At 44.8% G+C, this 13,762-nt stretch overlaps 1 protein-coding gene across 2 annotated transcripts in view; it reads left to right on the forward strand.

Annotated features, from left to right (window-relative positions):
* The window catches only part of Rbm20 (RNA binding motif protein 20), a 193,436-nt gene that overhangs the window by 163,597 nt on the left and 16,077 nt on the right, over positions 1–13,762 (forward strand). For both annotated transcript variants that reach the window (XM_038316003.1, XM_038316011.1), the window contains exons 8-10: positions 155–234; positions 6,044–6,713; positions 12,686–12,790. In XM_038316003.1, the coding sequence (XP_038171931.1) occupies positions 155–234; positions 6,044–6,713; positions 12,686–12,790 (855 nt within the window). The remainder of the gene's footprint in view (positions 1–154; positions 235–6,043; positions 6,714–12,685; positions 12,791–13,762) is intronic.

Genomic DNA, 13,762 nt, shown 5'->3' on the forward strand with positions numbered 1-13,762 from the left:
GCTCACACTCCTCACTTTTTGGATCAGTCCTTTTATCTTTCCTGCAACATGTGTCATTTCCCCTTTAGTGGGCTGGGCAATAAAAAAGGCAGGCCATAGCTGCTTCCCCCTGACGGCAGCAGCACTCTCTAATGATCTCTCTGACTTTGTCTAGAAACCTGGGAAAAATGTGGCTGCTATCATCCAGGACATCCATTCCCAGAGGGAGAGGGACATGTTCCGAGAAGCGGACAGGTGAGGCTCTGGGCCTTAGGGCAGAGGCTGGAGGTCAGATTATCTTCTAGCTTCTGGTTCTTACAGGCTGTCTTGGTTAGGTTAATACTGAGATGAAACACCATCACCAAAAGCCATGGGGGGAGGAAAAGGTTTATTTCACTTACACTTCCCTTAAATAGTTCATTAGCCAAAGTGATTGGGAACTTGTAGCCAGTCTTTCTCTGTCCCACCAGCCAGTTCCCAAATCACAACACGAAGACTTATTATTAATTATGGAAGCTCAGCCTTAGCTTAGGCTTGTTTCTAACTGACTCCTATAACATAAATTAACCCATTTCTATTCATTTATGTGCTGCCACCAGGCTCATGGCTTTTGCCTCTCCTTCAGCATGTCTGGCTTCCTCTGCATCTGGCTGATGGCTCCACCTTCTTCTTTCCAGTGTCCTCTCTGCCCCAAATCCTGTCTAGATATTGGCCATTCAACTTTTTTTTTGGTTTTTGTTTTTGTTTTGTTTTTTGTTTTTTATTTTTGAGACAGGGTTTCCCTGTAGTTTCTAGAGCCTGTCCTGGATCTAGCTCTTGTAGACCAGGCTGGCATTGAACTCAGAGATCCACGTGCCTCTGCCTACCGAGTGCTGGGATTAAAGGCATGCGCCACCACCGCCCGGCCCTGGCCATTCAACTTTTTATTGAACCAATGCAAGTTACACATCTTCACAGTGTATGAAAAGATTATTCCATAACATTTCTCCCTTTTTGTCTAAATAAAAAGGAAAGATTTTAACACAGTAAAACTATATAATAAGAACAATTATCAGTTATTATCTAAATAGAAAGGAAATGTATTAACTGTAATAAATGTATAAATAAGTAAAAAATTTATAATAAGAACACTCATCAAGCAAGAATATTTCACGATGTCCAATCTATCTTCATTTGACATATTTAGAGAAAATACCCCATTACCTATCCTATCTTGATGAATTCAAGTTTTATACTTAAATCATTTTATTATACCTTGTATTACCATCCTAAAAATATCTTTTTAGACCTTAAAACATCCTTTTAGATAAACAACTTATGCCTTTATGTTTTTCAACCTTATAATGTTTACATCTCTTGTATAAGGTTCTTTTTTGAACTTGGTGACAAGAAAAACTATAAAACTATAACTATCTAGTCTCCAGTCTCCACCAGAGACGCAAGAAGGATAAAATGTTAATGGAGTAAACAGGAAGTTCAGAGAAAGCAACTTCCAAAACTAAGAAACATCAGATATATCTGGTTGCCTGGACAGTCACCCTAAGGTTCTTTTGTAATATTGGGCCATCTTTCTTCAGCTTGCAGGCTATCAGACAGACTATCAGCAGGAATTTTGAAGGACTTACATGCCTTATCTTGGCAAAGTTCAATACTCTTTTTCCTGCGTGTTCTGCTTGTCCAGTTTATACAGCAAACTGTTAGCAGTCAAGGCAAAAACAGCTTCTTTCCCAAATGACTAGTTTTGCCACATTGAAAGTAAACTCCATATGGAGTTTCTCTGATGCCCATCATCTTCTCTGAAGTAAATTGGTGCTGCCAGGGACAGATGTGTCTCATTGTCATGAAATGCCCTATATTAACAAAACATTTTAAATTTATTTAAAAAACTTTTTAGGTTTTTAAAGTGTTTAAAGACTACTTATCTATCTAAAATATATCTTTATATATAGGTATGACCTTGAGAACATACATAACATGACTACAAGTTTGATTGTTATAGGTGACTAACTAATAACCTACATTTCTTTATTATCATAAATAGTTTGTAATAATAACTTTCAAGGACTAGAAATTTATATTACATTGTTAAATGAGCGGCATTAGGCACAATACCTTAAACAAGAGTAGAAATGTATGTACAGTATGTTCTAAAAAACTAACAGTAAATTTGTATCAATATACAAAAATCTATACCAATGTAAAATATTGAAGACTAGAGGTTGTTCAAAATTGGACTCAACAATCCACCATTTTAGCTCATCATTTTTATACTTTATCCTCCCATTTCTCTTTGAAATGAGATCCCTGAATCTAATCTCCTATGTTGAGGTTTTTTTTTCCTGACCATGAACAATAACAGTTTCTAACTGACCCCCCAAATGATAACAAACATCCATAGCCCACCAGATAACCAAAACCACCCACCCCACCTCTTGGAAATATGGGTGTTGTGTTCTGGGGGTTCAGGAATCTTTGTGGGACCTGAGAAAATTAGAAAAACGGTTATCCTGGCTAGAATAGTCTTGTGAGGCTGGACCATCTCATCCAGCAGTCTTGAAGCTGTTCTGTATGTAGAACTCCAAGGAAACTGCAACAGAGGCACTCTGGGAGACCGGATCACCCAGGCCACCCATTGTTATTGGTGTCTGGTCCCCTTGCTATGAAAAGTTATGAAGGGTATGAGAAAAGATACCTTTCAAAGGTAACATATGTATTTGTATTAACACAAGTATAGACAGTGCAACCATATCCAACCAAATATGATTTTTTGTTTTATATTTGAGCAGATAAATATATGTCACCTGTCTTGTAGTTTCTCTAGGTTTATTCCTTTATATCTGTAGCCAGGACTTTCAGGGGTTTCCCCTGATCAATCCTGATCCTCTTTAACCTCGAATAAATCATTAGCCTTTCATTTTCTGTGAAAACAAAAGCATAACCTCTTCTCTAATGCAACATATTTTTTGACTTTCATTTTGAAGTTAAGACATTTTAAAAATATTTAGGTTGCTTTAATTTGGCAGTTTTTAAAATCCAGTGTCCCTAAGCAGCTATTATTCACTCATTAACAATAAAAAATTTATAGTCAGCAAGATACCATATAGGATCCAGACTCTGTGTATTTTCCATCTTTATCGGGCTATTTTTCATTACCTTATTTCTTTCTTTAAAGACTATTATTTTTAAAATTTCTTTTGGTTTTTCGAGACAGGGTTTCTCTGTATAGCTTTGGTGCCTGTCCTGGAACTAGCTCCTACAGATCAGGTTGGCCTCAAACTCACAGAGACCTGTCTGTCTCTGCCTCCCAAGTGCTGAGATTAAAGGTGTGTGCCACTACTGCCTGGCATCTTAAAGCATTTTTAATGACTGTCTATACTCTTTTTCTTTTTTCTTAATCCTATGCACATTGTAACCTGTAATCCAAACACACTGTAACCTGCGTAGAGGTTTTCCATCTGAATCTGCTTTACTGCCTATCTGTACCCTTAGTTGTCTGCATGAGCATAAACCTTAAACCACTGTGCAGCTTGGCTCATGGCCCGCTGACGGCTCAAGCCTGCAGGCAGTGGCTGGGAAATGCATCTCTATACACAGTGGCTTCATGAGAGACTGTGGGACTAGGAAACCACATTTGGCTCTGTTTTTGTGTGTTTGGAATCTTTTTTTTTTTTTTAAAGCTTTCTCAGGTCTTATGTGAAAATATGTACCTCCACATTGGATGCCATTTGTAGCAAGATTTTCTCTTGCTTATTTTTTATTATTATTTTATTTCTTTCTCTAAAGACTTAATTATTTTTAAACTATTTTTAAATAGTTTACCAAAAGTAGTGAGCCTTTCTCTATCTCCCAATTTATGACATGGAGACTTATTATTAATTATGAAAGCTCAGCCATTAGCATAGGCTTGTTTTCTAACTAACTCTTATATTTAAATTAACCTGTTTCTATTAATTTATGTGCTGCCATGTGGCTCATGGCTTTTACCACTCCCCCTGCATGTCTGGCTTCCTCTGTCTCTGTCTGGTGACTCTGCCTTCTTCTTCTTCCAAGTGTCCTCTCTGCCCTGAAAATCCCACCTAGCTGAATTAGCCATTCACCTTTTTATTAAACCAATCTGAGTGATGCATCTTAACAGTGTACAAAAGGATTTTCTACAACAGTAACTCACACAAGGCAGGAACCTGGAGGCAGGAGCTGATGCAGAGGCCATGGAGGAGGATGTTTACTCACTTACTCTCCATGGGTTGCTCTGGTTTCTTGTAGAACCCGGGACCACAATGAGCTGGGCCCTCTTCCATCAATCACTAATTAAGAAAATGTCTTAGTGACTTTTCTACAGCTTGATCTTACGGTGGCGTTTTCTCAAGTAGGACAATCTCCTCTCAGATGACTCTAGCCTGTGTCAAGTTGACATAAAATTAGCCAGCATGGGGGACATGAGCTGTAACTTGGCCTACTCTTGACTCTGATCCATCCATCTGGCCTTCTAACCCCTCCTTAGTCTCCCCTATTCACACAAAAGGTACCACTCAGGTTAGATGGGGACATGTGAGATGCTGGGCTTCTCTAAATAGTCCTCCTGTGCTTGAATACAGCAACTGAGAGTTGGCATCTGGCTCCCTGGGGGCAACTGTACACTTTCCTGATACATCCTGGGAGTGCATGGTGATGACAGAGATTCTGCTTAGAAGTAGTCTCTTCCTGATTTTTCAGGAGCTAAATGTAGGTGTAGAAGTAAGAATGTAGCTGGGGGAAAAGACATCTGATTCCTTGAACATTGGTTCCAGATACTAAATGCATGTAACTTCCCCACTAATTTCTTTCAACTGGCTTTTATGACCCTTAAGATGGGAAAACAAAACTAGGCCTGCAGTCTCCTGAGTGGCCACAGGGGGTGCTCTAATCTAACTGTAGAGGACAGATGTCCAGACTTCCCAAGTTGGCTAAGAGACTGCCCTAGCCAATAGGGGTGTAGCTCTGGGTCTTGGAAGTGAGGGATAGATACATTGTTGTATCAAATGTTGCTCTACATTTGAGAACCACACGAAGCTGTTTCCTCCTTTTAGGGCATCAGGTGTGTGATTCAGGTGATCTGCTTAGTAATCAGACTTCAGAGAGCACGCGAGTGTTCAGGATAGGGATTTTTATTTGTCTGATTTTTTTAATTTAAAATGATGTTTACTTGGGGTTTTAATGGTGTGTAAAAGGGCAGATCATGGCATCTGTAGTTATGTGGCAGTATAGAGTGTGGAGACTACTGAAACTTGGCTCTGAACCTTAGGCAGATCCACTTCCTGAGGGTGTCAATGTCTTCATCTCAGATTTGAACAGATCTGAGTTCTGAGACCTTTCTAACCCTTAGATGTCTTCCTGATTTTCCATTTTGTGGATCTCTGAGCCTGCCTCCTCACTCCTGCCACAACCCCACTTCCATTCCTAGACTCTAAACTACTTATAATGAAGTCTAAATGAGAGGAACAAAAGGAGGCTAAGTCACCTATATTCTGATGGGGTCCAAGTGGAGGAGTGTCTTCAAGTCTTAGAAGCGAGCAACATTGGATCTGGGTTAGGCAGTGTCTCTGAGGACAGACATGGCATCCTTGCCCCTCACCCTTTACTCAGAGCCCTCATCCTGTATATCCCCAGGAAAAGACTCTCCTGGGGCCTGTGCACCTGAACAGAGCTCCCAAGAGGAAGCAAAGTAGGACTGAGCCAAACCAGTATAGGAGCATAGTGTAAGGGAGGGGGCAGAGAGTGACTCAGGAGGAAATCCACACCCATAAGTCAAGAGGGAGGACAGGCTGGTTCCTGGCCACTCTGTGTACTGCTGGGTTGTGACTTGTGACTGAGAATGCCCAGGTGGGTAGGTGGTTCCAAGGATATCTCTGAGGGGACCTGTGTGTGCCTACATCTGGGTGAATGGTATATAGTTGTGACTGATGAATGCCCAGGTGGGTAGATTATGTCAAGGCTTTCTCTGAGAGGAACTGTGTGTGTCTACATCTGGGAGATGTGGGGTATGGGTTCTGCAGCTTCTGAACACTGTTTCTTCCCTTCCTCCCAGATACGGTGCAGAGCGGCCACGGTCCCGAAGTCCGGTGAGCCGATCACTCTCCCCGAGATCGCACACTCCAAGCTTCACCTCTTGCAGCTCTTCCCACAGTCCGCCAGTCCCCTCTCGGACTGACTGGGGCAACGGCCGGGACTCCTGGGAGCACTCCCCCTATGCAAGGAGGGAAGATGACCGAGAGTCCGTCCCCTGGAGGGAGAACGGGGAAGACAAGAGGGACCGGACAGACGTTTGGGCACATGACCGGAAACACTACCCCAGGCAGATGGACAAAGCTGAACTGGATGAGCGACTTGAAGGAGGGAGGGGCCACCGGGAAAAGTACCTGAGGTCAGGGTCCCCCAGCCCACTCCATTCTATGTCTAGCTACAAAGGTCGGGACGATGGCTACTATCGAAAGGAACCCAAAGCCAAGTTGGACAAACACCCAAAGCAGCAGCAGGAAGTACCAGGAAGGTCCAGGAGGAAAGAAGAGGCCAGACTGCGGGAGACTAAACCCCCTCATCCAGAGGACTCGGGCAAGGGGGATGAACTGGAACCCAAGGTCACTAGGGCCACTGTGGGTGCCAAGTCCAAGCAGAGTGAGAAAAGTAGAGCGAAGAGACCTGACAGAGACCAAGAAGGAGCTGATGACAGAAAAGAAAGCAGAACGGCAGAGAATGAGGTAATGACGCAAATGTGACCCTGGGGTGACCCTGGGGAGACCCTGGGGAAGGTATGGCTGGCCTGGAGGAAAATCCCAAGCCTCGTATGCTGATGATGAGCGTGCAGGGGAATGAGTGTTCTTGACTCTTCGCCAGGTGCAGGGCACTGCGCTGAGGACCCTCGATCAACTACACTACTTACTCATAGCAGCCCTACCAAGTTAGGTCATTATTAGCACAGAGGAGGAAGGAAAAGCACCCAGTGGGATGCCCTTTGACTACAGCGACTGGGTTGGGACAGCCAGAGTAGTAGCTAGTGATTGAGTCCCACATGGACCTTGTTGCCTTCGCTAGAAGTTAAGGAGAGACTTGATGGAAAGACCCTTTGTAGTTCTGTGTGCCCAGGGTGGAGTGTTCCTGGGTGTTGGCACCCACAGTTGCCCAAGGGAGATTAGATCTTTGATTCATTCTGTGCACCTGCCAAAACTATCACTGATCCAGAGCTCCAAGGACAGGTGAGGACAAGTGGCCGCCACCCCCTAAATTATACTTTGAGCTCAAGCATGGTGAGCTTCTCCAGATAAAGTACTTTAATTTCATTTTAATAAAGGCTCATTGCAACCAGCTGGCACATATAGCCAACTTGACTTGCATTCCCTTTTAGCTTAGGCCTCCTATTAAATATGGGTGTGATCGTAGAGTTTTAGGGATTTTCACAAGATGCTGTATCCTTGAAAACCTCTGTGCATATTTTCTAGGAGTTCTGACCTAGGAGTTGGTGACAGTCCACACAAGGAGTCCAATTCATAATTCCATGAACACTGAAGAGTCACTTTGGGCTGTTGTCCAGCCTTCATTCCGCCATGTTTGGGAGAGGAGCCAAGTGGTGGTCTAGGCACAAGAAATCCAAGGTGAATAGGACATAGTGCATATAAAGGCAGAGGCCGAGGTCTAACAGACATAAAATAATCTGCACATGATAGAACCCAAGTTGGAATTTACAGTGGATCAGCAGCTCTTTCTAGGCAATTAACAGTGTGGAATAAAAGCTACATGTAAATGGTATTTGAGCTGGGTATTGAAAATGGACAAAAGCCAGTTTGGTGCTCTCGGTAGGAGCTGCAGCAAGCAAAAGTGGAAACAAACAACTGTTTTCAAGAATATCCAATGTGGCTGCATTTCTAGGACGTATTTAAAGATTCTATTTCTAAATATAAAATCACGATTCTGCTAGAAACATGCGAAAGAGATTATTATTAGCTCCTGCATTACGTCTTAGCCGCATATGATGTAAAGTCAGCTCAAAGGAAGGGCTAATGAACAGGCAACTTATATAAGCAATGAGCATAGGGATTTACTAGTGAGATGTAACCGGTGTCTTCCACAGAACCCAGGGAGTCAGCTGCATCGTCACTGGATAAAACTCATTTTCATCTTGATGAGTAAGAAGCGTTTGCATCAGGACCAGTGATCAGTTTTCAGCACAGATGTAAAATCATGAAAGGCATGACCACCAAAGAATCTGATACCTTAGAAGGATGTGGTAAACAAATGCCTAGCGTTCTATTAGGATAGCAGGCCTGGGCCTAGTGGTACAGATCTCTAATCCAGAGAGGTAGACCGAGGCAGGAGGATTGCAAGTTCAAGGGCAGCCTGGGCAACTTAGTGAGACCTTGCTTCATATAAAAAATGTGAATGGCTAGGACGAAGCTCAGTGGTGGAGCATTGCCTAGTTATAGGAGGCCCTGGATTCAACCCCCAGTTAAATAAATATTAAGTAGATAAATAGATAGATAGATAGATAGATAGATAGATAGATAGATAGATAAATAAATAAATAAAGGACAGGGGGTTTTACCAGTAATCTTTTTTGTCCATTTCGAAGTCTACCATATTTTCTCAACTGGCAAAACAGGAGCTACACAGGAGGTGAGATCAGAGAGGTGGGTATGGTAGACTCATCTGTGCCCTGTTGAAGACTCACGCTGGGTTCTGAGACCCTGGTAAGCCAACTGGTATTTTTAAGAAAAGGTACACTTTTTAAAACTGTATCCCTGGGTTCTGTTTGTGAATTCAACCAACCATAGGTTGGAAATATTTTGGGGAGAAGTTTTGTCTCGAATGAACATCTACAAACTTAAAAAACATGTTATGTCTAAAGAAGACAGTAGAATAACTATCCATAGAGTGTGTGCATGGCACTAGGGATGAAAAGCAAACCAGAGGTGATTTAAAGTTTCTGCCAGGGATCTGTGTGGGTTATAGGCAAATACAAGGCCATTTTATATAAGGGCCTTAGGCATCTGCAGACCCTGGCATGAGAGAGGAATCTGGAACCCCCCACCCCAGACTTCACAGGGCAGCTGTATTTGCTCAGAAGTAGTCAAGGAGTTGGGGGTGTCTCAGTGTCTCAAGGAAAGGCCAGCAGGATGAGTTGGCGGGCCTTTGCGTATGATTCTCCCCTCCCCAGAAGTCTACTCCTCTTGTTCTTAGCATCTTTGCCTTTACTTATGGCTGCTGTATAACGTCCCAACACCGCACCCCACTAACGTCCCAACACCGCACCCCACTTCTGTCTCCTCCTACCTTTCTGAGCTCAAAGTGATCTGTGCACCCAGCACTTAGCATCCTTATTTAACACAGTGTCTGCCCTCACCCACAACCCCCAAACGTAATCTCCACAGTGCAAGAATCTTTTGTGTTCACAGCCGCATCTCTGTGCTTGGAGCAGAGCTTGGCACAGAGTGGGTGTTGAATAAGCATCTGTGGAAGAGGCAGTGACTAGAGGCACAGGCCTGACTCCTGAGAACTAGGCCACACTAGTCTCTGTTTCGGTGCTCTTTGCTAAGTGATCACTAGGCTGCAGTCGTGTGTTAGTGAGCTTGTGCTCATGACAGACCCTCTGAAATCTCTACAGGGGAAGAAGCCCTGTGTGTTTCTCAGTGGGAGTGAGTGGCCAAATCCAGATCTGACCTTAGAACCCCAGAAAGAAATCAAGTCACTGAGAAAGGATGAGGGAAAGAGGTTCCAGTCCATCCTTCTAGAAGGGAGGCGTCAAGGACCACAGATGTGTCCCGGGAAGCCAAGACAGCGATGGTGGGATGGGTAAAGCCAAGCAAAAGGTGGTGATGGTGGAGGAGGCCAATTACTGCTCAGCTCCAGAGGGTGACGACCATGCTGAGGGCTGCCCTTCCCGCCCTTTAGAGCAAGACCCAGCTCTACAGATCTGCATGGAGTCCTCCCGTGCTTTAGAAAGTCCAGGGTGAGGAAGATGGCTCAGTGGGTATGTTGTTTCATTGCAATCATGGCTCCAGAACTCAGGTGAAGCTGGATGTAGTAGCGTGTATCCTTAATCACAGTGATGCAGTGACGAGATGGGAGGGGCAGACGGGAGAATCTCTGGAAGCATATGAGCCAGCTAGTACAGTCCCAAGGCAAACAACAAGGATGCCTTGTCTAAAATGAGGTGGAAGACGAGGTAGTATATATTAGTATACCTGAGCTGTCTTCTAATGGACACATGCATGCACACATGCACTCATGCTGTGCACATATGTGCCTGTACACAAACATGCACATACACACACAAGAAAATGGGTAGTCGGAACCACACCTGTAAGTCTCACACAGCTAGAAGCTTGCAGTAGGCAAACCCCCGGGGATGGGAGGAGCAATCTCGAGGAAGAAATAGAAAAACCGCTTGTGCTTGGTTCAGAGACCCCCAGCATGCTGGGACTCTCTGAACACTCTGAAGAGGCCAAGTCACTCTCTGTGTAACGGAAGAACACCGGGGGATGCCAGGTGGGAGAGCTATAAGATGATGTCAGGAACTGCAATGGATTCAAGGCTTTCCTGTGAGATTTGAAGGAAGGCTGCATATTTGGGGAGTGGAAAGGAAGGTCGGACAGAGGGAACAACTTGTGCAAAGGGTGCTGTGTGGCTGGAGGCCAGTGTGGTTGGAACAGTGTACTGCGTTAATGTACTGGAGGGGAGATACATTTGTCCCGGGAGCCATATCGGGCAGGGCCTTGTGTGCAGATTAAAGATCCACAGTCCTCAGTGAAAGAGGAAATAAATGAAATCTTCTGACAAGAAAGTGCACGGGGGATGTGATTCTTTTTCCATGTTAAGAAGATCCTTTTGGATTGCCTTGTAGAAAATAGATTTGCGGGGAGGGTAGAGATTGAAGCTGAGCAGATTTCCTGACTCTGGGGGCGATACCTGCGCACCACCGTTGAGACCTACTGTCTTGGTCTGTGAGGCGGGGAAGTTGGGTATGGATTCTATTGGTCTGTTACCCAGGAGGTGCCCTCACCTCGAGCTGTCTGTAGAGCAAAGAGAAACCCGGAAAGCCTCTTCCCCGCTCCTTCTTAGTGGGGTTTCTGGCAAGAGGCTCTGGCTACATCATTAAGTCTGCCCTTTGCTCTCCAAGCTTGAATGGGATGGGATGTTTTACTGTATTGACTATGCCTGCAAGAACTACTTGTGAACGATAGTTTATTTTCATCAGGAAAGGCCAGGGATAATTTATGCAAGGAGATAAAAACGGCAATAATGTAAGCGGCCATCGTCTGGTGGGAGCGGGCTTTGGTGCCTGGAAGGACAAGCGTAGCTGCTTTGCTCTGCACACAGAAGACTTGAGGAAAGCTCAGAGTGGGTTGCCTTGCTTCTGCTGTCCCCATCCAGTAATAACCAGTTATACCAGTCAGCCCCCAGTTCCTGCTCCAATTGGCTCCTTATCAGCTCAAGGGGGTGTGTCTGCTTGCAAGTAATTAAAATCAGAACTTTACCTGGCACTGACCCCAGCCAAGAACGTTGTTGATAAAATACAATGTCCCTATCCAGGGGAGCCCAGGGAGCAGTCCTAACTTGATGACCAAGGGATAAGTCATAGGAGAGTAAACTTGAGAAACTTCTAAACTGAGGACTAGCAAGCCCCCCTCTTCTTTTGGAAATTTTTATTCATTTGTTTCATGTGGATTGGTGTTTTGCCTGCACATATATCCAGAAGAGGGTGTCACATTCCCAGGAACTGGAGTTACACACAGTTGTGAGTCACCACATGGGTGCTGGAAATTGAACCCAGGTCCTCTGGAAGAGAAGCCAGTGCTCTTAACTGCTGAGCCATCTCTCCAGCCCCAAAGCTTAAACTAAATTTGCAGTATTGGTGAAATGGAGCAGTGGTTAAGAACATGCACTGCTCTTGCAAAGAGCCTGGTTTGGTACCCAGCACTCATGATGGGTATAGTTTACAAGTGTCTGTAATGCTGGCTCCATGGGTGCTTGTACTCACATGCACACATGCACACACACACAAATGTAATTTCAAAATTGTAAAATACGATGTGGATTGCAGATCACTGCCCCTGTTGCTGTGTAGCAGTCCAACTCTCAAACCAAATCCCTGTTTTCAGTTGCTCTGTTTCCTAGATGTGGGTCACGAGCCTGAGGCCCGAACCAGGGAGAGAATAGCAGGAAGGAGGGAGTGTGCTTGATTCACAGCTCCAGTTGGGTGACAACTCCCTTCCTGCACTTAAGGAGATAAAGGACTAACGTGTGTGTGGTGTGTGTGGTGTGTGTGCGTGTGTATGCGTGTGCGTGCGTGCGTGCGTGCGTGCGTGTGTGTGTGTGTGTGTGTGTGTGTGTGTGTGTGTGAATGGAAAAATGCGTTTGGAAGGAGATGTCATCATAGTGGTCAGGGTCTTGCCTGCCTAAGTCAGGTCACTTTTAGCTTCTTATAGTCATCCTCACTGCAAACCCTAACTAAGGTGGCCAGGGATTTCTATCCCTGAAAGCCAATGGGCCAGCTTTCAAAACGTCATTCTGTCTGTCTGTCTGTGTGAGTGAACAACGCCTTTCTGAGCCTCAGTTTCCCCAGCACTGTGAGGGATGCGAGAAAAGCACGTAGATCTGCCCCCCCCCTTTCTGTATTCCTTCTTTCTCCTGCCTCTGCTCACTCTTGGTCCTGTTTACTCTCTTCTTTCCTTGTTAGACTGGTACTGAGGAACAAGAAGGCACGGAAGCAAGCCCTCCACCAGCCAGCAGACAGCGGGAAGGGACGGAGTCCTCTGAGCCAGAAAACACAAAGACACAGAAGGTAAATTTGTCCCCATCTTGTTGGTGGTGTCATGTATTAGCACCAGGGACTCAGTCACAGGAGTCAGTCATGCCTGACAGTGGCTGCGTGGAACGTGTGTAAGTCTCCACAAGTGCTTCCACCAAAGCCTTGGTGCTCCTGGTGGAATGGCTCCGTGGAGGTCTTTAGACGCCTTCACTGGGGAGATCTTCAGCCACATGTCTGGGCTCCGCCTCTCTCACCAGCAACTTGACTGTGCTGCTGAAAGAAAACGTACACCCAAAAAAGACTGAGGCTTCAGATCCAGGCTCCCAAAATATGCAGGTCCCTTAGTGGGCTGGGGACACAAGGACTCAAGCTGGAGGCCTGGCCACAGCAGGCCCAGACCCTGAGATCAACAAGATCTATTCCTTGTTTTGTAAAGATTATTTTTACTGAGTTAAAAATCAAAATCCAATTACCGTCCTCCTGGGCAGGGCTTCCACAAGCAAAAGAAATGTCCTTGGATGACAGCCAGCTTCATGCCTTTCCGGTCAGGGGAAACTACCCTCCCGAATCTGTGTGCCAAGCCGTAGGCTGCTGGGAACTCCAAGGGAAAAGTACAGGAGGGCAGCTGTGAGCTTGGAAGCTGCACCTTTGCTGAGAGGGAGGGATCTGGGAGGATGTTTGTGAGTGGTTTTTCTTTTAGAGGTGTCCACACATACACAGAAACAGCTTGATAAGTGGTTAGCATTTATAGCTTATTCATTCAGAAACATTTACCGAGTACCTGTTACATAGCAAGGTTAGGTAATCTTTGTGTGATTTTTTAAAAATTTTTCAAAACACATTTATTTATGAAATCATTTGAAGTTGACCTGCATAATTTCAACAAGAGCTTCATTGAAAAAAAATACCTTTGTGTCATTTTAAACATGGCAGATTGAGCATCAAGGGCTTATTCTGAAGCCTGTGCCAATTTGGGTGCCGTCCTGAGGATAAATGGATAAAGTG

Source organism: Arvicola amphibius, chromosome 1, assembly GCF_903992535.2.
Source record: "Arvicola amphibius chromosome 1, mArvAmp1.2, whole genome shotgun sequence".
In the NCBI taxonomy this organism is placed as follows: Eukaryota; Metazoa; Chordata; class Mammalia; order Rodentia; family Cricetidae; genus Arvicola; species Arvicola amphibius.